This window comes from Bacillus rossius, chromosome 1, assembly GCF_032445375.1.
Source record: "Bacillus rossius redtenbacheri isolate Brsri chromosome 1, Brsri_v3, whole genome shotgun sequence".
In the NCBI taxonomy this organism is placed as follows: domain Eukaryota; kingdom Metazoa; phylum Arthropoda; class Insecta; order Phasmatodea; family Bacillidae; genus Bacillus; species Bacillus rossius.
This window is the reverse complement of record NC_086330.1, coordinates 345,136,339-345,163,636: the sequence shown is the minus strand read 5'-3', so window position 1 is coordinate 345,163,636 and position 27,298 is coordinate 345,136,339. Positions and strand designations below refer to the sequence as shown.

At 36.6% G+C, this 27,298-nt stretch overlaps 1 protein-coding gene across 2 annotated transcripts in view; it reads left to right on the top strand.

Moving 5' to 3' along the window:
• Positions 1 to 23,687, top strand: part of LOC134528161 (protein seele) — a 43,270-nt gene extending 19,583 nt beyond the window's left edge. The window contains exons 4-5 of one of the 2 annotated variants that reach the window (XR_010074358.1): positions 4,463 to 4,680; positions 23,155 to 23,687. Coding sequence is in view for 1 of the 2 variants with exons in the window: in XM_063361514.1 (XP_063217584.1) it covers positions 4,463 to 4,621 (159 nt within the window). In the remaining variant the exon portion in view is untranslated. Of the gene's footprint in view, positions 1 to 4,462; positions 14,449 to 23,154 lie in introns of those variants that run through there. The other variant, XM_063361514.1, reaches the window with a different exon arrangement.
• Positions 23,688 to 27,298: the final 3,611 nt, after the last annotated feature.

Genomic DNA, 27,298 nt, shown 5'->3' with positions numbered 1-27,298 from the left:
GAGTGGACAGCCTTTGGAACGGGAAATACATAAATAGCGTTACATCGAATGGTTAGTAGTGGATGAAATATCTATGGTATCCTACAAAAATTTGGGAATAATCTATTTATGTCTGCAAGAGTTCAAAAACAATAATTTATTGTTTGAATGTTTCTATATATTGTTATTTGGCGATATTATGCATTTACCGCCAGTTAAGGGTCATTGGTGCTTCGAACAACCTTCGTGGTTAAATGCAGAAATTGATTTATGGCAACAGTTCTTAAGCGAATTTACAATTAATATGCGTCAATGTAGTGATGTGGAATTTGTTGCTTTATTAAATTATTTGTGGTTTGGAGAGCTTACAATCTCACAATTGCAACTTTTGTATGAAAGACGGCTAGTTGAACAGGTTGATGATTTCGCAGATGGCGCTGCAGTTAGAATTTTTCCAACAATCAGATTGGTGGATGACTATAACTCTAAAATGACAGATCAACTACATCAGTCAAGTCACGTTTATATCTTGTACGCTATCGATGAGTCGAGAGAGGCCGCAAAATACGGAAAACGACCACCATCTAATGTGATTCCTGCTGATGTAAATAACTGTGGTGGTTTGTTGCATGTGCTAAAGTGGGCATAGGTTCGAGAGTAATGTTAGGGCGTAACTTATCAGTTACTGAAGGTCTCATCAATGGTGCTATGGGAGTCATATGCAAGTTTAGGTGGCCTGCTCTTCGTCGTGATCAATTAGAAGCAGATGAACTGCCTGATGCAGTTAGTATCAAATTTGATGTTGAGACTATTGGCCCTAAAGTGAAAGACAGGGATGGCTTGATTGAAATAACAGCTGTATTAGCAACATTTCAAGCAACAAAAGGCTATGGGGATGTCAAAAGAAGAATTATGCCATTAATCCTAAGTTGGGCTGTAACAGTGTATAAGCTTCAGGGTACCACTTTAAATAAAGCCGTCATTGACATAGGAAAAGAAAACTTTGCCAAAGGTCAAGTGTTTGTTGCCCTAAGTCGAGTGAAAACATTAGAAAGTATTGCACTTTGTGATTTAGAACCAAATAAATTACTTAACCGGCCACATGATGAAAAAGCATTATGAGAAATAGAAAGATTAAGATGATTAATAAGTAATTGTAATACTGTGTACTAAACAAAATAAGACAAAAATACATAAAAAGTATTACATACATTGTTGTCTTTTGGATTAAATCTGTATTCTGTTATTTTTGGCTTTTTAGTGTAGTGACTGTGTTTTTTGATTGTGTTGTACGTCCACATCTATCCAAGAACTGCTAAGTAGTTTCTGTCGACACATTGCAGTATTTTCTCCTAACTCCTTGCAGTTAAAGAGTGCTTTGGCTGCCATCATCATCTCAGCAGCATGAAGTGATGACTCTTAGGTTTAAACACCTGAATCATTAATAGATTTCATTTGATTTGAGAGAGTTCAACAAAAACACAGTGTACATTCCTATAAAATTTCAGGATTCCCTCGATTTCCATGCGATCCCCATATCAGATTATGACTTGGTGACAATGGGACCACCATGAGAGTATACCCTTTCAAACAAAAAAAAAAATAAAGAATTTTGAAAATCGATCCACAATTGACGGAGAAATCGGTGAATGTACATAAAAAAAAATACATACAGTCGAAATAGAACCTCCTCCTTTTTGAAGTCGATTAAAAATACAAATAAATATGGCAATAGTCTGTACTGAGTGCTACAGAAAAGAATACCAACTTAGAATTATATCAAAGTGTTATGCTTGTTTGGTTAGAAATAAATGGTATCAAAAGCTTCAATCATACATGGAAAAACAAATAACATGACTTCAACATTTTAAGAAAAACTTTAAAATAAAATTTATAGTAATATAAACATACAACATAAATTTTGTTATGAAACCATACTTTTTTGATTACAGCATAACTAATAGGTAGTATAATACTGTAACATTTTAGTAAATGAAAGCTATTCTTTGATTTTTATAAAATTTGTAAGATGTAAGAAAAATTTGTAAAATTTTGTAAGATAAAATCATCAAAATTTCAGTTTCAGGTTGGCTTAAAATTTTATTTCAAAGAGTTAATTTTTCAAATTTTCCATAAAAGTAAATAGCCCAGGGCCCTGCAAAGTCTAGAAGCACCACTGATGTTTACACCAGCTTGCACTCCCTTCGGTAAAACGTCACGAACAAGACTAAACCTTACGAAAATAATTTGATGTGTTAGTAGAGGTGGGTTAAATGTATGTGTGCTGCGACCTGATGTGTTTGTGTCTTCGAGCGGGGAGTGCGCACGCACACACACACCTTGTTGAACAGGATCTTCATGGCCGTCAAATGGGGGTCAGAGCAGTACTCCGAGCAGCGCAACTTCTTGCCATGTGCCATTGCCTTGGCAGCCGTTCATAGGGTTGTATTATGGTCACACCTGTATTTAGTATATGTGTATTCGCTTCCTGAATTTTTTTAACGTGCTGAACTGAATATCTAGGCAGGAAGCAGACTCCTAATGAATTATGCTCACCATATTTTTTTTTTTTTTAACAAAGTTAGGATGAATTTTTTATTATTATTATTTCAAAATGCAGTTGTTTTTCTTACAGAAGTTAGCTAGATAACCATGATACTCCGTGTTAAACCTAGCCTTCTAAGCAACAACAAACAGTATTAAATCTAAAAACAAACTAGTGGATCTTGAACATTCTACATTACTACGATTTTTTTCACTGAAAAACTGCCAACTACAGTCAAACGTCTATCCTATAAATATTGGATCCACACGTGTTACTACTGGATCCAGTAGTAACAAGTGTGAATCCTAGACTTTCATACAAAAAAATAGTGTAAGAATCATTTTTGCGTATTTTACAAGCAATTAATTTTCATAACAAACCATTGAAATTCAAAGTAAATAACACTTAATATCATCTATTATTTGTACTTCCTTATATGAAGTAGCAAATCGTAACTTTTTTTTTTTTTCAAACACAACAGCTTAACACATTTAAATATCTTGATTTTGGTATTTTATTCTTGCAACATAGACTACAGTGATATTAAACTGTATATTTTGTTTGTTTCTTGATTGTAAAATTATTTTTTTTTAATTTATAATGTATTTAGATATATTTAGAAGAAAGTGATTAAAATCTGCATTGGTAGAGAAATTTTTTTTTTTTATGGTAGGTACACATCGTAATTTAATTTTGCTAAGAAATGTAAATATATGTTTTAATTTATTTTTTGTTAATTTTTATTTTTTGAAGGTTACATTTTAGGAAGAATGGACCCGGTGGTATGTAGACGATAAGTTTTCCTCCAGGGCGTTTGGAAGTATCCATAATTGTGGTCCAGAGCTCAGGAAAACAATTTAAATATGAATGAAGGTCGCAGGTTAACGTATTCACTAACAAGAGAATATGAATACAGGAATATAAGACTATTTTATTCTTGTATTGGTATTTTTTAATATGCAAATATGAATATTCACACCAAAATATAAATACAACTGTATTCATATTCACACGTACAAATATGAATATATTAATGTTTACACTGGTATTTGTATTCATAAAAAATAAATTTTATTATTACATTTGTATTCATATTCACAAATACAAATCTGCCTATCACTGTTCAAGAGAATGTTATCAGTATTTTAACACGTCTTCAATTGTTTGACCCATTTTGTTCGACAAAACAGTGAACAGCCAGGTTTATGGACTCGCCTTCAATGAATTGTGAAGCGACTTGAGCATATGAATTTGACTGAATACTTTTTTCAACAAAATGGCACAACATGCTACAGTTGTAAAGTGTCTGGGCTCTTATAAGTAGCTTCTGTGTGTGATTGAATAGTCTCAAAGGGCGTGTGGATCCCTTGATCTCCGGACCTAACCATTCCAGATTTCCACCTTAAGGGCCACCTGAAGAATCTGATGTATTGGAATAGATATTTTACAGGTGCATAACTTGGAGAACATTGTGAAAAAAAATCAGAAACATACATGAGAACACATTGTGGGAAATGTCACAGAATTCGTTTCGTCAGGTACAATATATTATCTGTGGATTACAGTAGAGGCCGTTGCCAACATTTACTGTGAGAGAGACAAATCTTCCACGGTTACTGTTCAGTTGAAACACTATTGCACATGTGTATCAATGTTTGTTCAACGATTATCGACGAATGAATTAGCAAAGTCCCTATGGATCTTTCTGTATATACTTTTTACTATTCGTGCTATTGAGGGGAGAAATGCAGCAGGTAATTAGCAGTTGTGCATAATCCACTAGTTAAATGTACTTCGTGAAAGTTACATATACCTAGTGAATATTTTTTGTCATCTCTAGGAGGAGGTTTCTAGTACTTACGCCTCTTTTTTTTATATTAAAAGTAGCACATTTCTGTTTTGGTATTGTGACAAACGTTGATGTGGTACCTGTTTCAGTGTGAAGGCATAGTGGAAGAGTTTGAGGACAATATCTTGAGGCTTTTTGGGAAGGATGCCAAAAACATAGACATCAAACTGTGCACGGATGAAGCAGCATTGTGTTCGCAGACGGAACCAGACGATGACTACACTTTTGAAGAGAAGGAAGAGCTTTGATGTTGACCATCCTCTCGATAGTTAGAACAAATTATTGTGAAACATGGGCCTTACAATATGTAAGTCTCTTGTTATTGTTCCTTTATTTTTATCACTTATTTATTTGACCAAGCATTATTTCTGTTTAGGAATTACAGTCATTTACATGTCTATGTCACAAAACATTCCCACATTTTTGGAATATGGGTAAACAATGGTGAGGTATTTTCACTCAGCAAAATAATTATGATCCCGTGAGTGGTTTTCTTTGCATCTACATTAGAAAAGTATGTGAATGTAAGGTTTTATACAAACTAAATGTATTAAGTCAGATTTAGGATCATTATAGAACGTAGACTGCAATTTTAAGTACTTAATTTTCAAGTAATTCATTCCTAGTGTTTGTTGTGTCATTTATTTACAGCATGATGACCACATGAACCTTTTCATTGTAAAATTTTTATTCTATACTCATATGAACAACTATTTTTTTATGAATATGTTAACATACTATTTCTCAGAACACTATATTTCACATTTGTTTCATTATGTAATGTTGAATGTCGGTGATGTTTCAATAAAGTATTTCATTTGTTCATACTCACAAATGAAAATTGTAACCAGTTATAAGTATTACAGGTCAACAGATTTTAGTGTGACAGTGGTCATAAAGCATTAACATTCCTTTGCTGATGTCAGAGAACTATGTATTTCAATTGTACTAAATACATAGGGTCCATGAATTTGTTATGTTTGCTCAACTATCTTTAATTTTTAAAATATAGTCTGTTTATATCAATGACTCACATTGTGTTTTTTGAAACCAGAAAAACGTGGTTCAGTGTGGATTGAATATTTTTATTACAAGCAGAAATATGGGTTAAAATATATTTTATAGTGTAATTAAATTATTTGCATTGAAAAATATTACTAGAATTTTTTTAAAGCTATGTTAACTGGCTAATTTTTACTGTCATAGTGTGTGTATAGCCTATATGTTAGCATGTTAGAAGTGGGAGTTTAAAGGAAATTTTAATAAAATTTACATTATATTTCAAAATGTAAAAATTGTGTGATACTCAAGAGACAAGTCTTTGTACTATTGCATTGATGACTTAAAAATTAGCCTTAATGGACACATGTACTTTGAAGGGCATAAATATTGCAGAACCCTTCGAATAATGTTTTATGAGGTCATACTGCATAGTATGATTAAAATATTTTTCTGTGGGTAAAGAAACACATGCTGCTTGCTTCTTGTGCTTCCATAGTTGTTCTCAAGCGAGATCTGGCTTACGGCTCAATTACGGCACCATGTTGGTTATTTCATTTCTTTGTCATTACTGTTATTTAAGGACTGTTCCTGTAAAATTTTCGTAATATCTCTTTTGACTTAGTTTTTAGTCGTAAGTGAGCATAATGTCTAACAATTTTTAAAACTAGTTTTATGTGCTGCTTTGTAAAATTTAAAACTTTTAACAAAAAAAAAATCCTTTTTCAATTTTTTAAAATTTTTAATACTACTGTAATGAACAAGATTCCACATTTGATTAGAATGTTAAGTGTTTTGGCTTGCAAAAAAATAATTTTCATCCCATTGTCCCATCTCTGACTTTGCTGTCGATAAGAAGTCATTGAGTACAAATAAAAATAATTAAAGAATAGAAAAAAATGTTCCAAAGTATATGGTACAAATTTTGGTTTTAATAGTTTTGCATACTTAAAATGTAATAATATGCAATGTTGAGAAGAATACTGTATAATTGTGAAAGTATTCAATTACAAGTTCCAAAAATTCTTGTAACATTTTAGCTGTATCAAAGTATCATTGTTAGAAAATTTATTAGCAAAGTATCTATCACCTACTATTGCTTTTTCATATTGTATTTATAAATATGAACCTATTTTTTTTTAAATCAATAGATTTTTACTGTTGATAGTATTACATGTTATTTAAAAAAAAAAGTTGTAGAAAATAATTTTAAAGCCTAAAGCATCCAAAAAAAATTGCCTTAGATGTATTTTTAGTGAAAATTTTAAAATTATAATTTTATTTTGTATGCCATACAAAATGTATCATTCATAGTTTGTAGTTGATACTGTAAAAGTGATGCCTACATGTGACTCTAAACAATTTATCTAATATACTACGTACTACCACACTGCAAGTGAAATACAGACATTGTAGAAGGCAAGCAAAAACCTCCAAAAAGAGCTGTTGTTCCAAAACATTTTCCACTTTTGTACTGCTTGTATTTCAGTATCTTAATGATTTTATAGTCATCACAGAACTTGGTTTTATCACCAAAATTGTAATTGTATGTTACTAATATCATTATCTATCTATATGCAGTGATCTGTTGTGGAACAAATATGTTGGCACTCTGTCCCTATTTTGAATTTATTGATTACAACTTTGCCTATGCAATTGAATATTCTCGTAGTAGCATTCATTTTCCCCCAGTTCATTAATTCAGTTTCTTCCAACTAGCAAACACCTATGCCTATATTCCAGAAGGAACTTTCTTTTGACATCGTACCTTCTGGCACCATACTGCCCTAGAAGTAGCTGGCTTCGCTGGCAGGACATCCCAGCTTCAGTCCTTTCTCTTTGTGTGTTTGGCAGCAGTTTTCAGCAGATCATGACCCATTGTGGAACACGGCTCGTAGAGTGCCATCAATTTTTGTAGCATTGTAAGATGTAACCTTGTGGTAGTTATAATTCGTCATAAATACTTTTTTTAATTTTCAACCTCTACATGACCCTAAGTTACCTGAGCTTAACTCACCAGTTTTAAAAAGCCACATGGACTGCTGACGAAAATATGTTAGTGTGTTTTATGCAAATCCTCTTATGTGGGTACGGCTTTGAATTGTCTGATCAAATGTGTGTAATGAGCATATTGCAATAAAAGCACAAAAGTGTTTGCAGCATGCCAGTGGTTGACAGTAGTTTCATCATATTGATGCAAATTTTGTGCATCTGCAACTGTCAGTTGTATCACAGGCGACACATGCTCCTGATAAGCCTTGGGGAAATGGTTACCCCGTTTCATCCCGATTAGGAGGCGGTAAAGGACAGGCTATGCCGACAGGCCAAGGACACCCATCCCGGCATCGGTACCACCCATACCCATTCAGTTGACTACAAGTTGGAGCAAGTGGATTCCCCACATGAGCTACTGAGTAGCACCTATCCCAGTGGGACTCCTCAATCACGCAGACTGCCCGCGGTCTGGCCTAGGACCTATCCAACATCTACTAGCTATCTAGGCGTCCAACCTTCCATGGGTCGGGGCATCCCTCCGTTTGTCCTCCCAGTGGGAGCATCTTTGCCAGTGCGAGTTCAGCCTCACTCACCTGAGGCTGTAAGCAAACCTCAGCAGGGACCCATGGTCAGTCCTTACCAACTTTTGAGGCACTAGTAGGCATTCCAGGCCGGTAGCTCCTATTAGAGTTCTGCAGCAGCCTGTGGTTTCATAGAGCAACTCGGCAAGCGTCGAATCTTCACAGACACAGCTAGCAACTCATTGAGGGTTCAGTGTAATTTATGTGTTTTTAACAGACGCCATCATGTGTGGTGTGCCACACTGGATCAGTGACCCTAGAATCTGGTTGGTTTAGGCTAGCCTGGTGTCCCTCGGATACTCGGAAAGTCGCGGCACCAGGAACAACACAAGATGCACCCTGGGAATGTAACACAAGATTGTGGACCATGGTGCTTTAACTTGTGTATCCTTGAACTTTCAACTTGAAAATCCAAATTCATTATCAAAAAAATATGGCGATGAGCCGTTAGTATTTTTACAGTGTATATGTTTAGCGGTTTATTTCCATCGTCTCAGTTTTTATCTGCTCAATGGTCTTATTCAGTTAGAAAAAATTTTGTTCTTTTGCATGCACTGGTATGTTGTAACACGGTTCAATGAATGTCAGAACATGATATTAAAAATGCTACTTCGACAGTAAATATCACTTCTAACATTTTTTGTAGAGAAAGTCTTTGACTTCTGCAACATATTGTTCTCTTGGTTTGTAATGTTTAATCAGTTCATCGTAAATTTCACAAAACAATGTAACATGACCAGCTATTCAATACATAATGTACTTTGATTAGCAATTATTTCTTCTCAGGACTAAATCCAGCAGGAATCACAGTTTATTCTGCAGTATTTAGCTTGTGAAATTATCGCTTTAAAAGCAGTGTTATGATACAGATGAAACTGCTGAATTGATTGGAGCTCAGTAATGGTCTGTATCATATCATCAGTAGTTGATATATAAAACAGTATTCTAAGAAATCAGTATATGGACACTCTTCACGGTGCCAGTATGAAAGTTATTTTTTTACAAACATTTATCATAAAAGCATAAACACTTTATAATAAGGTCCAAGAACCGGCATTTATCAGAGGTTGTGGTATTGGTACTATGTAATAGGCCGTATTAAGTCTTCTTTTTTTTTCTCAGAGCTCCACTAAACACCAACAATGCAGTATGAAGACCACTCTACATCTAGTCTTGCACATATGCCATCCCTGTTTATGGATTGTTTTGAAACAGCTACTTTTAAATGTAATTATGTAACTTTGAAAAAAAAAAATCTTATTACAGTGTCATTATTAAATAATTTGACAGTGTGCTGTAATTTTTTTTTACTTTAAGCAAGTTGTAAATTTGTCAAAAAGCTTTATTTATTTAAAAATTTCAAATAAATAACACGTGTTTGAAGACCTGATAATATAGCTATTAATTTGTGTACGTAAACATCACAATGTGACTTCTGTAACGCATTTATAAAATAGGTACTGATGTTATTCTGTTTTTGAGATGAGATAATTTGCCTCTGCTACAATCTAGCTTAAGGCTGATACATGTTATGGCAATTGTAAGTCTGCAAACGTAATGAACTGTTAAAATGAAGTTTCATACATTTTGAATATTATTTTAGATTTAAATTTCATTTTATTCCTATTGTACGTGTAAATATTTATAGTTATTTAATATTTAATGGGAAAAAAAAATGCTAGTGATTGTGCTGCTCTATTGTCAACTACGAACAAACTACGAACTTTGCCTTTCTGTTATAAAAGGAAATGTTTTAATTGACAAATGTGTATTCAGGTGCTAAATCAACATCAAAGAAAACAAAACCGGACTCCATCACCAATACTTGGAAAATTCAGTACACCAGCAAAAAACATTTTAATTACAAATAGCGTACCAAAACTAAATTAAAAGATTTTATGAATGAAATACTTTGTACTATTGTTATTATTGCAGTTTTCAGTTCACATTTACCATTAAAAAAATCTAATTTGATATACATTCTTCTACTGAAAGTTTCAACAATCTGAAAAAAATATAGAAGTTATATGTTATCATTGGCATAATAAATTGAATATACACCAGCCCCTCGAAGTAACTATCTAATTCGTTCCAGGAAAATAGAGCGGTAATCAAAACAGCGCTAATCAAATACATTTTTGCCATAAGAGTACATGTTATTCATAATAATTGGTTCTCCCGCCACTGAAATCCATTTACTATTCCTTATATGACATTTATGTTTTTTAAATGTACGTATTTACATACTGTTAACACATCTAAATACAATTTAAGAAAAAATATAAATGTATAAATTGCATTTAAAGTTCAAATAACCTAAAAAAATTACTATATTTAAATCACAGGCGGCATAATGGAACTGTACATAGCCTACTAACTTCATATTTCCTTACGAAGCATGACTAGGAGTCAGCACAGCCTGTCATGCAAGATGTAAACTAGCCTCGAAAGCTTCCGGCATTTCCCACTAGAGCTGCTACTGAGTTGCAAGACGGCGTAGTATGTATAAACATTACCTAAACACACACGTAGGCGTCGGAAAATGTATTTACGAAATATTATTTACTGTGCAATTTTAATTAGGCTTAGGTGTTGTTGGTGCGAGCGGTGGTTGACGAGTCCTGCTGGTTACTGGGTCTGCCGGTGGTAGGCGGGTCGGGGAGCGGCACCCAGTTGTCCCTCTGCCCCCGTCCCCGCGTTTCCCGCCTGCGACGTGTTGCCTTCGCGCGCCTCCTCCCACGCGGCTCTGGTGGGGCACAGGCGATGCCAATGGTATGCCTCCGAGCAAAACCGGCACCGCGGCGGGCGCTCATCCTTCTCCTGCGTTCCTGTTGGCCTTTTTACTGTCCTTCCCTGACGTCCCCCTTCTGCTGCAAACTTCTCTGGCCGTCCCCTGGCGCCACCTCGGTTGGTCGTCTTCCGTGGTCCCGCGCCGTCGGCGCACCTCACCACGGCCATGTCATTGTCCGTGACTTCCGTGACGGTGCCCCCCTCGATCCTGAGCGGGCCTGGGAAACTCGCGTGCCCCTGAGTGCCGTTCTCCACTGCAACATGTCGCGCTCAATTACGCGGGCGAGAGCCACGAACTCCTCTGTGTCTCGTCCGGCGGCTGTCCTCATGAATGGGCGGAACTCTGGTAACAACTGTTCAACAATGGTCGGTAACGCCGCACTCACGTCCCCACTTGTTCCCAACCGTCAGAACATGCGCAGCTTTTCATAGATAAACTGTTCCGCGCTCTCGTCTTCGTCCTGATTCCAGCAATAGAAAGTCCGCAGACACATCGCACGTGCCTGATCGTTGTCGAATCTAGTCTCGACTTGACGTACAAAATCCCCAATCGGTATCAAAACTCCCGGCCATTGACCACCAGTTTCTTGCCTCGCCGCGGAGCTGTCCCGCCACTCGCGACGCCCACTCTGCCAGTCGCACTTCGTACAGCCTCAGGAGGTGCTCGCACTCCCGCAGAAACTCCCGCGGGTCCTCATTGTCACTCCCCGAGAACACTGGCAACTCGAACTGCGCATTCACGTATCGCACTACCGGTCCCTCAACGTCCGCGGGCCCGTCGCTCTCTTCCCGCTTGCAGCTGTTGTCTGTGCTGTCCATGCCGTCTGCGCTCCCAGCTACACCACTGAACCCGCACACTACGTTTTTAACATCAAATTTCCCAGAGTCCTCTCTCCCGTACATCTCTGTCTCGAAACTGATCAGATTGTCTGTGTCCTGTTCTGTCTGTTTCCACGCCATCCTACACGCCGGCACTACTGATCCGGGACGTAATCGTAATCTCCCCAGTAATACAGTCTGTGCCTTCCCGTAGCGTTATCTTGCGCAGGTGATCCCGCTGCGTCGCCGTCTTGGATTCCTGTCGCTCCCACGTCGCGTTATCTCTCCCTGAAATGTCTCGGGTTCGCGCCGTTCCCGTGCTGCGATATCTCTTGCCGACGTCTCAGGTATGCGCCTTCCCGCCCCGCGTTATCTTGCGCCGGCGCGACGTCTCGGGTTTGCGTCGCTCTCACGCCGCGCGGCTGCACCTGCCTCCGTGCTGTCTGCGTGAGCTTACGTGCGTTCGTGTGTGTTTACGTGCATTCGTGTGTGTTTACGTGCGTTCGTGTGCGTTTACGGCCACACTAGTTGGGCGTCATATGACATCCCTCGGTCTATGGTCCCTAAGTCCCTGTTGTGAATTGTCCTGAGACTCGCTCTGGTTTGCCCGCGTAGCTCCAGTCGGAGAGAGAGTGGAGTTCAGGCCAACGTGGGCGGGACCAGGAGGGAAATTTACATAGGTAGAAGGAATGGTAGATGGTAGCAAGGAGAAGATGATGCTGTCCGTTTTCACGAGCTCCTTTATTCCGTGAAGAATCCTGTCGCAGCCTGGCCGGCACGTGGCGGAACGAGCGTCCTCCTCTGCCGCAACCCGGACTCCCGGAAATAAACTCTTGGCAACAAAATGTGACCCGGTATGACAGTGAATGCAGTCCCGTAGCGAATCGTACCGGTTACGAAAGTTTAGCAGTGCTATGTAGCACGTACGCGACCTGTCACGTATGCGGAGATAGTTCTGTGACGAAACTTACTGACTCAGAAATTTTGGCAGTTCGAAGTAGCACATACGCTGCCTGTTACGTATGCGGAGATAGTTCTGTAACGATACGTACTGACTAGGAAAGTTCAGCGGTGCAACGAATTCTGACACAGTGCAACTCAATTGCAGAGGCAGTCCCGTAACGCTTATACTGATGGCGAATACGAAGCTGTGCTACACGCGTCTGCTCGTCTCCGAGTCTGGCTAGCCACTGGCCCCCTCCGCCCGTCCGCGCGCCGGGGCTCGCGGTCTGCGGAGGAGGGGAGGGGAAATAGGCAGGCGTGGGATAGGCTCGTCTTGCGGCGAGCCAGGCTGCGGTTACATTACTAAACATAACACTTGAAAAAATCACATAATTATTAAGAAATGACATGACAAGTAATTGAATGGCAATTGATAAAACGAAAACACAAATTAATTAATTAGTTACGAATTAATGAAAAGTGAAGTATTTGTACAATATTTAGGCACACTATTTAAGGCGTGAGATTTCTGTTACGTTTCAAACAATACAATTTTGGAGGCTCGTGATCACTTAAAAAATGTACATAAAAAGTATAACTATTTACAACACAATGATGTCTACTGACGTGCTAGGGCGCACGCGGGTGCGTCCCTGATCGTAACACTTCACTGACGGTGCACATGGGGAACATACCTCCCTTAGGCCCACGTCGGTGGACGGGTACGGCCTCTACATCTAGGAGGGCATGACGACTGCCGTCATGCGATGGAAGCGAATAACTATTACATAAAACGGTGATATCTTTTTTTGATTCGTCATAATGTTTATGTTACACAAGTGCCGTCTTATTTTTAATTTGTTGCATTTTGTTTGTTACATTGTGCACGTATGAAAATAAAATAAATTATGTGGACGAGAAAGAGCGCTACTTCGAATATATGACCGCGCTACTTCAAATCATGCCCTAATTAATTGGCGTCGTTACTTCAAAACAGCGCTATTCGAACAACGTTACTTCGAGGGGCTGGTGTACTATGAATGGGTTAGAGGATGAACAATTATATGAACACAAAATGTATTATCCTCAGAATTAATGCAAACAGTTGAACAGTACCATTTATTACTATAAAAAGATTTCACTGAAATTTTTTTTATTAAATAAAGATACTTTGCAACACTGGAAAAAATTTATATTTCTACATTTACGTACTTATTCTAAACATTTTATGTCCTAAAAAAATTTGCAGATACACTAAAGAACAGATTTGCAACAGATTTTTTTTTGCTTTTTGAGGATCCTGAAAGCACTGTCTAACTCAAAATAATAGAAAAATTATAACTTTTGCTCATTGCTTTTATAATATTATAGTTTTCAGGAATCCAGTTATGTAGAAGAAATTGTTGAACCTTTGTACACAAATGATTGATAGTGACAACTTACACAACGAAACTAAAGTGACACGCTTATTTTTGTCTACATTAGTACATACATAGTTATTACATTTACTAGCAAGATTCTTTTTTTCACTGTATCTTAAGAAATAGCCTTTTTTTTTTAATTGCAAATTAGTGTGGTTATTTACTTAGTATTAATAATTTATGTATTTACTGTGGTTCATAAAAATTTATCTAATCACTTAATACATAAATTGCTACTTACATTTCTGTCATTTTTTGTGAAAATTTTTTTATGACTTTTATTTCTGCAATATGCAGTTTGTACATCATTCTGCCAAGAAAAAATGAGGTTTACAAATACATATCAAATATGCTGTTTACTTATTACATATGTACATTTCTCAATTGTTATTTTTATCTGTATACTATTTAAATGGTGTTAAAGTAATTAGAGTATTGCTATTTATTGGATTGTCTTCCATTGTTGTACTATGAAAATTGTTTTTGCTGTTATCTTTTAAAAGTATTTGTAAATAAAATGGCAATATATAAAAATTTTGCTACTTTGATTTCATAATACTTAAATTTCTAATGATAATGTCCGATAATAGGTAGTATATACAGACCTTCTGGAGAAAGTCAAATTAGGTTAATGTTTAAGAAATATTAATGGATTATGGTTAAAATTTCTAAACAACAGAATTTTCTCCATGAAATAAAACTTAAAAAATAGTATTTTCCAATGTGTTGTTTAAAAACTTAGAAAATAAAATTATTAAAAAGAGAATATTAGTCATTTTCAGAAATTGAAAATGGCCAAATCTACTATAATCTGCAAAAAAATGTGGTAATTTTTGTTAAATGTATTTTAAATTCTATTCTTTATTATATATTTTATTACTATTCACATTCGTCACAAACATATGACTTAAAAACCACACAGGTTACTTCAATTTTGCAAAGTAGGTTTTTAGATTCAAGACATTTTTTCAGACATACACCATTTCAGTTTTGCACTGTATGTCTTGAAAAAAATTTAAGAACGCAAAATATATAAAAATGGAAACATAAATTCACAGAGGACAAGCCTAAAACAGCTAATGTCGATCAAGTGGACCCAATGGTGAAACTGGACAGATATTATGGACAACACAATGACGACAGCAGCGACAGACACAGTAGGTTTCCCGTGAAAAAACAGTTGTGATGATTTGGGAACTGCTATACGTTCCCGTCATCAGGCACAAACAGACTGATATGGGACATTGGAAAACACTATTACAAACAGTGCAAAACTGCAGTGACGTATGTCAAAAAAAAATTGTATTGAATCAAAAATTCCCCATTGCATGAATCGTTTGGAGTAGATTTTGAAAGTTGTCCTGTGGTGCTCTTGAAACCCACTGTTCAGCTCCCAGATCTCTCCCTTCCAAATGGTTTGTGTAAATATGTGTCCGGCCAGCAAAAGGCATCATGAAGTGGTCACTGCAGTTTGTGAACCATTACTCAAGTGATTAGCTGTTTGAATTTCCTCCCATCAATACCCAAATCTACCAAACTTAGTTGTAATCGTTAATCTCAAGTGTCTGCATACTGTCAAAGAAATTCCTCTGTTATTTTCCAAGTACTATTAGAAATTCTTTCTAGTTTTTGTACACCCTCATGGTTGCAGTTATAGAAAATATTTAGGATTACATACCTCAGTTATATCATTATATATATTTTTATCATGTTTGTAAGCATTATACACTGTGGCTATTTTTTTTTGTCAAGTTAACCAGTTTGGATCGGATACAAATAAATATGTAAGGCTCAATATTATTCAGCATCTGTTCAGTAGATACCATGTAGTACATGTGTTACACGGTGTTGAAAGAAATATGCTTGGTATACTCAAATGTCAACTAAGCCTGTGTGATTATCAGGTTTTTTTTTATTAAGTTTGGATCAAATTTTTATTTAAATATCCAATTTTTCTCAAATAAAAAACTTAAATTTTGATAATAAGAGTGGAAAAATTTTGCTCATAATTTTTTATGATATTTTAAAAGTAATATTAAAAAAATACTTGTATGTGCTATTTCAAATTAATCATAAGTAAATATGTGTTAGTGAGGCAGGATTATAAGTGTGATAGCCGCTGGTGCTTCTAGCACAGTATCACCTCTAAGCGCAAGGTTGTGAACTGGCGTGCAGTCTTCTCACTAGGAAAAGGGAACTATGATATTTAAGTGGTAACCATAACATTTTAGGTGGCGAAATGAGGATAAATGTGTATTGGTAGTTCCTTGAATGCTTTCAAGAATCTCTATGTGATATCTCATGCCTAAAAATTATTCTGAAAATGCATGTTTTAGCTATTTTCACTCTTCTAAAAATACAGTTTAAAAACAAAATACAGGAAGATAACAAAACATCCACCCTCAGTGCTTTCTTAAATGCTTTTGGTAAACAGACACCACTCTGATTATCTTGAGCAGTTTTTCAATCGCTGGGTTTTTCTTGAAGCTCTTTTAAAGTGTGATGGCGTATAACGTATCGTTAAGAGAAATGGCATATTTATAGTCCTCATAATCATTTCATTGCTAATCATTGTAAAAGAATGATTGATTAATTATGTATGGTGTATAGTGCCTAACCAGTAACCATGTTTCATCTAATTCTGAAGGATTTTCCACTCACCTATGAAAATTAAATTTTAAACACTGAAACTTAAAGTTTGCCTTAACTCTTATAAACTTCCCCAGGTACTTCTGAACTTAAGTTTTACCTTACTTCTTCTAGACTTACTCAAGTACTGCTGAACTTTATTTTCACCTTAACTCTTCTAAACCAGCGGAGGCAAGTAGGGGACCATAGAAACATGGGCTTTTCCGCCCTTAAACCGTCATGGTCAGAATTTTAAGCCTTCTGTGGTTCTAGTGGTACCTTTTCCTCTGTTCGAGTGCACATTGTTTGTTGCTTCTCAAGGGTTTTCTCGGGGGCTGTGATGCCCAAGGCATCACTCACGTCAATGATTGTGGGTTCAGTTTATGAACAGTCGGTGCCAAAATTTGTTATTTGGTTTTATTGTCATGCTGACAGTGAGGTCATTAGTGACTAAAACACTCACTCAGATCAGGGATATAGGGGAATGAATCGGCCATGGCCGATTGTAAGGTAACATTTCATCATTTCCCAGGAATGATTTCGGGAAACCACAAAAAATCAAAGTCAGGGAGGCCAGATGGAATTTTAACCTATATTTTCTGGACTGTGCAACCTTGCACTGTTGGCATCCAAGTGATTTGGGAACACATTATAACCTTGGGGAGGGGGATTTCCCGTTTTCTGAAACCTATGTATATCCGGTGGGCTTGCCTCACAGCAGGTGCCGTCTGTGCCAGCCTCTTGGAGGGAAGTCCTGTCCAGACGTAAGCACACAAGCTAGGCGAAGCCCAGTAACGTAGCACAGATGTGCCCTGCAGCCCTGTGAGGTATTCCCGCGTGAAATGACGTAGCAACCTGCTACCATCCGAGCAGCTACTGCTTGCTGAGCCTGTTGCGATTGTTAATTTTCTTACTTCAAAACAAATACTTTTTGTTTTTAATTTTTATATATTTAAAAATTAATATTTTAACAAATACAAGGGTCATTCTAAAAGTAAAAAATGTTTTGATCTGATGAGCCGTGCAGTACCCCCACTACCCCCTCATCACCATGTCATGAGCCTTCCCATTCCTTCAGCAGTCTGACACTAACAGCGTTCACTGTTTATAGTGTGACTTTGAATTGTGTGACAATTTATTAAATATCCTTCCAAGTGAATGGTTTGTAGTGTAATGTGCTTTTCAAATGTGAAAAAAGTCCACCCTATCAAAATTTACGCACAGATAACCAATGTTTATTCATGTGATGAATGAAGCTTCAGTTCGAAAATGGTGCATCAAGTATAATGGCTGGCGAACAAATATTCTGATGATGAATGCTTGAGCTGACTTTCAGTTATGACTGGCGATCTCAAATCAAGGATTGAGGGGAAAAATTCAACAGGATGGCTGGAAACTACTAAGGAAGTAACAACAAACTGAAAGTACGTTAGTGACTGGTTCAACAACTTGGCAGATACTGAGCATGCAGAATACGGAGAAAAATTGCTTAGGTATCACATGTGTTGTAAAATAAGTTTTGTTTCACTATCATAAATTAAAATACCTAGAAAAATAAACGTTCTTTACATTGTTGAAGCTTTGCGAAAATGGCGGTATTACAAGGAAGTGTCTTTGTAGTTGGTTCCAGATTGCATAAATGTGTCCATATTGTTTAAGATGTCATGCTAGCAAAAAAAATTGGTTGTCTGTAAAGTCGGTTTACGGACGATAGTTTAACGTGATAACGTCGTAACAAAACATTGATGAAATGATTGCATACTTTTATGAATAAAATTGAATCATTTTTATTTCAATAATAAAAGAATAAATACTTGAAATTATACTAGTAATCAGATTTTTAAAATGCAAGAATAATTAACCTTTATTGCCGAAATTGTTGTAATAAGCAATGAAAACCACGTTAACTTTTCACTTCACTTTATAAACAGTCGACGAAACAGTTCACGTGTAGATGACTTGTAATTAATTTTAAAAACTGGCGTTTAGCTATAAAGTTTAAATATAATTATGAACTTAGTTTTCATATAAATAAACTGTAATCAAATATCTATCATCAATTATATGAATCACCATAATTTTTTTGTCAATTGTAACATAACCTATTATTACTGCACTCACAGACAGCGTAATGGAACAATGAGCGTAACGGGACACAGCATAACGGAACAATGTGCATAATGGGACACTTTTTTGTGCGTGCAGCCGGCGTTCATCAATTTATTAGACGTCACGTCAAAAAATGTTCACACACTTTGAATGAAAAGGAACATTGGTAAGCATGCAGCAGGTTGAAAACTGATCTTATTTTTCCCCATCACAACAACGTGTCATACTTAAGATATCTTACAAAATTGTGACTACCAATTTTTTATGATGCCTTAATATTATGATGTTTGTGTCAGACTAAGACACTCAAATTTGACCATTGTAAGTTAACACACCTCCGTCATAAGACAAACAAGATTTTTCTCCAAGAGTTTTTTATTGTTGCAAATTATTTTCTGTACAAATGTTTTATAAATATAATTAGGTACAAGATTTTCACATCTTTTCACACAATTACGAGATATCTGTGCTCTATATTTAATGTATTTTCACGAGGTATTTTCATAGGCTATTGGACCATTGGACAAATGGTTAGATGTCTAACTATGATAAGATTTAACTTCAGATTGTATTGCGAAGTAAATATGGAATAATTAATATGTATTTATCTAGAAAGTAAATATTGACAGTGAATGTTCGGGTATTGGTATGTTAATCTCTCATGACCTAACCCAAATTGTTCTTTGCATGCTAGTAATTTTGTCTATTTAGATCAACGTAGGTAGGTTCAGATTTTAAAGATTGACTTAATTTTTTTTTCAGAGATCAAAAACAAAAATAGACTATATATAGGCCTACAGCTTATCTCCAATGTTTATTCAATTCAAATTGTTTCTGGTTATGTTTGGGCCTGCTGAAATTACTTAGTTTAACGACTTTAACATATATCCCTTTTTTGTATGAAAATTGTGAGAATATTATTGAGTATACATGTTTGATATCCTCTTTTGTACATAGGAAAGATACAACCTAACAGTACTGATAGTTATTGAAGCAGTGAATGCCAGGAAAATAGTGATGCTAAGTTCAGTTTGTACAAGAATAACTAAATTATTAAAAATTCCATATAATTATGTACGTACTCCTAGATTTATATTTCCATTTAACCAATACTGTAAATTTTGACATGAAGTAAAATTAATCCCTACAGAAAATCAAGTGTTGCCATACAGAAACAGCTTTAAAAATTTTCTCAAATAAACAGCAGGACTGCTTCCAAACGACTTGACTAACTTAGGTTCAGAGCATATCTCAGGCAACTAACAATGCTGGAAAACAGGATTATTTAAGAAACTTTAGGGGACTGAGCATTCATTTAGGATTTGTACATGGGTCCTGAATAGGCTTTCAGTTTACCCTCTGTTATTCATGCATGAATATAATGTTAATGCCAAATTCTTTTTATATTCGTACTAATGCTAGGTTAATGATAACAGTTGGGCCTACTCTGATTTTTTATGTGTAATCTTAGCTTTCGGTATACAACATTTGATAGCAGTAATTTAGAGAAAAAGGAACAGAAGTTGATAAATGGAAATTTGGGACAAAGATGGCGGGCCCACATGTAGCATCATAAACCCGTACATAGTTTTAACCTGAAGGGACGTGGTTCAAATCTCGACACTGGGAGAATAATTTTCTTATTGTTTAATAACATTAAAAAATAATATTATATAATACATTGAATCAGCTCAATTAGGTTAAATTTGTTTGTAGGAATTATTTACAAACTAATTTAAATTCTTTAAGCAAAAACAAATATACAAACATATACTTGGAGTTACAATGTGTTTTAAAATCTTCCAGGTTAATATTTTAGTAATGCCATAGAAGCATAACTTCTAATATGTGCAGAAAATTTATAGTAACTTTATAGTATTGTTATGACCTATGTGGGGAGAACTGGGTTTGTAAGGGATAGCCCAATTATTACAGTTTTATTAATTACTAATACGTATTTACATTACTAATAAATAATTGTACTTAAAAATGTCCGATCCCCAATCTCTGGCACTTACAAATGTTTATTGGCCAGTCAAATGTCTGTCAAGTTCCACAGTTTACACTCCTCGCTGGAGCCAGGCTCAACAATGGTTCGTTCCTGACCTTGCGCCTGTCCACACACAGTCTCGCGTCACTCGGTCGCACTCTCATGATCCCGTCGCTCTGCGTCGTGCCACTTTCGAGGCGGTCTTATCCTCTTCACCGATGTCGCACTTACTTTCACTCGCAAAACTCGCTCGGAACTCCCGCGAATGCTGGCATCATCCTTTTATACTAGTGGGTCAACTTTCCAGAACCGACGAGAGTGGCTGTCACGAGTCGTGTCATCCCGGGCCGACCTGATGCCCGAAAAGTCCAGAAAGGTGGCAGCCCACAGAATTCCTAAGGCCACTCAGCGATAGATAACAGCACCAAGGGAGTATGATGTGCAGGGAGAGGAGCGGGTAGCGACGACACTTGTAATCTGGCCAGACGCACGTGGTATGCCTTACGACAGTGCAGGGCACGTGAGACAGCGTGTGACGCCAGTGGCTGTGCAGGGCCGCCAGCCAGCTCCGAACCTGGCGCGTGTCACGGCCCTTTCTGTGTTCTTAACAGTATTGCTACGGATTATTGCAGGGATTCGTAAAAGATAGCCCAATTAAAGATTTTACTACACACTACACAGTTTTATTGATGACCACTACTTATGTCACTTACAAATAAATTCTAAAATGGCAAATAATCAATTGCACTAAAAAATAATGTTGCTTCCCCAGTCACTCGTTATTTACACACCATACACCACGCTGGGCCGCACCTCTGGCGCAACTCGCCACAGCACCCCTTGTGGGCCTCCGTCGCCGCACTCCGCCTCCGCCGTCGCACTTCCCTTCGCCGAGATACCACTCGATGCCTCGCTCGGAACTTCACTTGGAACTCCGCCGCGCCCGCGACACTATCGCCCGGAACTGAACTCTTCGCCCTGGAACCTTCGTCCAGGGACTTCGCCGATTTATCGCCCGGAAACTCTGCCGCGGGAAAACTCCTGACTCCACTTAACTCCTGCCCTGGAACCTTCATCCAAGGACTTCGCCACTCTGCCGCACCCGCGGCACTATCGCCCCGGAAATTTAGCCGCTGGAAATCTCCCGCCTAAACTCTGACTAACTGAGGCTGGCATCCTCGTCTTATATATCAGCCCAGGCGCTTTCCAGAAATCACGAGTGCGGCCGGGGCCAGTCGCATCATTCCGCACCGACCCGACAGCAGAAATCTCTCGAAACACGTGTCGGCAGCTCGCGTAACTCAGCAGCTGTCAGGTTTCAAATGTCAAATTATCAGCGCCGCACGGGAGCGGTGGGAAGGAGGGGGGGAAACGGCAACCCAGGTGCGCGCAGCAGGTCTCGTGTTGCAGCGGCCACCTGTCAGCCAGCTAGCGCTGCACCTGCTTGCCTCAGCTCTCCTAACGTTCCTGACATTATCAACTATTTAATGAATTTATTAAGATGTGTAGTATTTAAATAAAATTCCTTGTAGAAAATCAAGTCAAAAACTGGGTGCTATTGGACTGCAACTTCTAGTTTGAAAAGTACCTGAAAGATAGCATCACATTCGTAATGCTTTAAAGCACCAACAAGATTTTGAATATATTTGACACCATGTTTGTCCCAACACAATTTTCCTGGCTAATAAGTGATAGGTACTTCTAAAGTTTATATATATATATATTTTTTTTACCTTTTTTCCTGAAATGAATGCTCAGCATTATTTTTAAGAATTATGCATTAAATTTGGTGTATTATAAGTTTATTTGCAACATGAACAACATGAATTTCAACCTTGTTACCGAGGTTAGATGTTTACACATCACTGGCGAGTACCGAAAGACTCGCTCACATTTTTTATTAACAGTCTAATGTTAGATTTTTTATGATAGTGAGTTTCTTATGAATCATGAATTAATGCTGTTTAATCACATTATTGTATTTTTGTGTAATAGAGTAATTTTGTATACATAGCTCATCCAATATCTTTGTGCAAACTTGTAAACACACAGTACTATACATAATAGATGAAATAAACTAAATCAAACATAATTTTGCAGAGTAGCTGCTTCTAGGAAATAGGCAAATTATAATTAGTGAAAGGTTGGTTATGTTAGGTCAGCTACAATAATATTATTTAATACTACTATATACATAATTAATATATTAAAACATAATTTTTGTAGCTGATCTAACCTAACTAACTTTTCACTTAAGTTATTATTCACATTTTTGTCTAGAAGTCGCTATTCTGCATTATTACCAAACCAAACAAACATTTTCTTGTGGCATATGGAATATTTGGAGAAAGGTTAATTTTGATTACATGATGATGATGATGATGATGATGAGCCATTTTACCCATGAGTGTAGTGAGCACAGACAACACCACGCTGATAACATCCTTGACGTCCCTATGCTCGCCAAGGCAGGATGATCCTTGATGGTTTTTCATTGTCTTCCGCAGGATGGAGGTGACAGGGACATCACAAACACCCTTTCCGGAACCCAGGGAGAGGTTTTGAAAAAAAATCCCCTTCCCAGCCGGGAATTGAACCTGGACCCCCTTGCCAGACACGCAAGCCAGTTGACCAAGGAGGCGAACTTTGAATACATCCTTTTTTTTAAAGAAAGAGCAAGTGATGTAAAACTTTTTTTCTTCATATCGTCGCTTAAGAAACAACTCCGCCTATATGACAAAAAGCAAATTTTTGAGGAGAGCTTAATAACTTTATGAGCCATGCTGGAACTGAATGATAACCTGTGCTAGAAAAAAAAAAGACCATAGCAGCGCATCATGTTGGTATTCTCTTCGTGAGAAGATGCTAAATGCTTACGTTTACACGGAGAAACAAAAAAAAAACTATTTTAAAAAAGTCACTTAGGTGGTGTTGTTTCTTAAGCGACGATATGTAAATACATATGAGAATGCATACATTCACTTATTTGTTTTATCATTAATCTAAGATGGAGAAGTGATTACACATATGTTACTGACAATTTTCTCTAAAAAAAAAAACAGTTTTGTTTAAAGGAATATTGTTTTTATTTTCAAAAATTTAACCTTATATTTTTAGCTGCTAATTAAACTAAACTAAAATAAAACATTAAATTAGTGAATATGTTAAAAGTAATTATCATTCAGAATGTGACTTTTATTAGTCAGGAAAAAGGGCCACTGACAGTATGTAATGTTATGTAGGCCTACACTAACATTATTTTTAACTGAAAACTTTGAAAAAATATTTGAGAATCCAATATTCACCATTTTGTAATTAAAGAAAATAAAAAACAATTGCTGGTAGTAAGCACAGGAATCTTACTTAAAATATTTCAAGAGCAATTTTTATGTAGCATATGCATTTGCACATTTGCTATTTCAAAACTGGAAATGCTACAATAGTTATGTTTGCAAATCATTAATAATAGGGCTATTTGAATACCCGATGGTATTGGATATCGACTGATATTCAGATTGTGGGGGATACCAATATATCGACCAAGATGTTGGCACATGTATCAGAGGTATCGAAAAAATTTACTCAGAACTTTGAATTTTGAAAAATACTTGCTATTTTTTATCTTTATTGAATTATTTTTACTACATTTTAAAAGGAATATCATAAAAATTAACAAATTGGGCACTGTTTAACAACAAGAATAGAAATAAAGATGTTTACCTAATAAATAAGTTTTCTATAAACTTGCTTATAATTAGTTTTTTGGAAATAAAAAATTACTTTCTTGAAAATAATTGTCAAAAACCTATGTTTCAATTAATTATTTATATAGTGTAACCAGTAACTGTTAACTTTGATTGTAGTATTTGATAGTAGTTTTTAAATTATAAAATTGTTTTTATGGAATGAAAATAATAAGTTTTCTTGTGGTATAATGTTTCATGGGAATAACATTAGTTATATGGGTACTTAACAAAAAACTTATACATGAAAAAATAAAATTAGGTAATATTTTGATTTATTCCATGATTTTTCTTGTAATTTTTTCCTAGTTAGCAATGATGATTGTAATTTTTTGTAAAAATATCAATGCATTATTGCACAAACAATGTTTTTAAACACATTCTAAGTGATCCTATCCACCCCATGCGTGCCAGAAAACAGATTACTAGGCAAAACAAATATGTGATCCTATTCACCCCGACTGGAGGGTGAATAGGATCAGGCATGTTTTTATTATCTTTTAATTATTTAATTAGTCATTTCGTGACTTTTACCACATGTGCCTTAAAATAGAGGCCTAGACAATTACAATGAACATTTCATAATGTCCTCCAAGATTAAAATAAAGGCACACAACTCCAACAAGTTTTCAAATTGATCCCATTCACCCCATTTTACGGTACTTTAAAAAAAAATTAAAAGTTGGCACTCAGGTTAGCTTTTATGAATGCACAATATTTATTTTACACATGGTTATCGGGGTATCTGGAATTAGTATCAGAAAAGGAGGTATTGAAACAACCCTAATTAAAAATGTTAAAACATTAGTATTTTGTGCTTGTTGATCAGCCATCAAGTGTGTTGCCATGGTAAATAGACCATAAGGCTTCCACAAAATAAATAAATTGAAGTGCCAGTTACACCAACTACTGAAAATTATAGAAAGTAGTAGCATGGCACAAATCATGACAAGGAACATAATTTATTTTTTTGCTCACCATCATAAGGAGGCCATCATAACAATAAGGTGTCATAGTTATGATGCCTTAAGCCAAAAGATCTCTAATCAAACTGCAGGTGGAATTACAGTGAAATTCTTACCTGGTTGTGTATTATTTAATTTATTCCATTTCACAGTCTTTTATGTAAATCAAAAACTTAAATTTTGGAATTTTAGCACCTTGTTTATTGAAATTTAAAGCAAGTACAGTAGAACCCCGATTATCCGCGACTCGATCATCCGATTCGCGGATTAACCGCGATTTATGTCCATTAAGTCCAATTTTTTAGTTACATATAACCAATGATTCAAAATGTATGTAAATGTTAAAATAATTTGCAAAATGTATGTTGGTCAAAGTACTTTGACTCAGTTGCGTTTATATACACAGAAAGTTTAAAAAAAAATACTAGTACTTACATACGTATGTACATAATATTTTTGTCTTCCATGTTACGTGAATAGATTATACACTGGTGCGCGATTCCATGTCCGCATGACCCGACTGTACACTCCCGCGCACAGCACGGCGCCGTGCCACAGAGATTACCCGGCGCATGGAGACAGTCCATTAGTGTACGTTGTTGAAGCGTGAAGGTGGTGATAATTTTATGTATTGTAACAGTGATCTGCATTCTGATGGATTATACCGTTGTGTTGTGCGGAAGTGTTGAGCGCAACATTTCATCATGTCATCAAATGAACAGAAAAGAAAGCGAGTGGTACTGTCCATCGACAGCAAAACAAAAACTATAGAAAGATTTCAGAGTGGAGAAACGATTGCAAACTTGCGACTGAGTTTGATGTCAGTAACACAACAGTGCGCGACATCATAAAAAATTGCGAAAAAATCCCTCAGTTTGCTTCACAGGCTGACACTTCAAGTGGATTAAATAAACGCAAGACGATGAAAGAATCCACATTTAGCAGCTTGGACGCTTGTTTGTTTGAATGGTTTCAACATAAAAGGTCGGAGGGTGTACCATTAAGTGGCGTAATTTTGTCACAGCAGACGCAAATTTTTTAAAAAAACTAGGCTTGTCAGAAGAACCATTTTCCTGTTATATTACTTCTCCGTTATTTTATTAGCACCGACTGTACGGAAGTGTGTGTGTTGCAACTAGTGCTTGGCACGCAAGATAGATTCAGCCTATCACTTGCTGACGCGGCGCAGTGATACGACGGTGTTTGTTTATTTCAAAACTCAACTAAGAGTGAACGGAGAATAGATATAACGACCCCTCACAGTTCCCGAGATTAGGGTCGTTATAAGATTTCCGACCCATCTGCAACACTAAGTCATAATAGGTCGTTTTTGCACTAAGTCCACGTTCAGCAAACTAAAAATTAAAAAAAATCTAACATTTAAAATTCATATAAATAAAGGGGGATAAAAACACTGTGAATTATACGAGACAGAGACACCGTTTCAAAACCATGAAATCAAGTCTCAATGCACTGGTATGAAAAATCTTATCTCGAAAAGAATTTTGAAGGCAGTCGTTCTGTAAAACAATAACCAGCCCGATTGTGTTACTGACAACAGAGCAATGAGCTAAGTGTGGCAGCGTCGCTTACGGGCGATGAAAAGAATGCGTGACCTTGGCAGCTATCAGCTGTCTTGGGCCCTCGGACTGGCGGGCGGCTAGTCACACACCTCGGTGCAACAACTACTCGCGTGCCCACGTCTCCGCACACGAAAGACTTAAAAATCACTGCTGCCCAGCACTAAGCAGTCCGCTTCTATGTCAACAACGCACACGCACACAAAGCATGTGTATATATGTAATCTCCGAATGTCCACAGATGGCTGTCTGTGGGCTAATGACCTTTGAGGCAAGCATGACTCGGCTAACCGCGATTTTCGATTATCCGACTCACTCGTCCCCTTCATGAACACGGATAATCGGGGTTCTACTGTACATGTT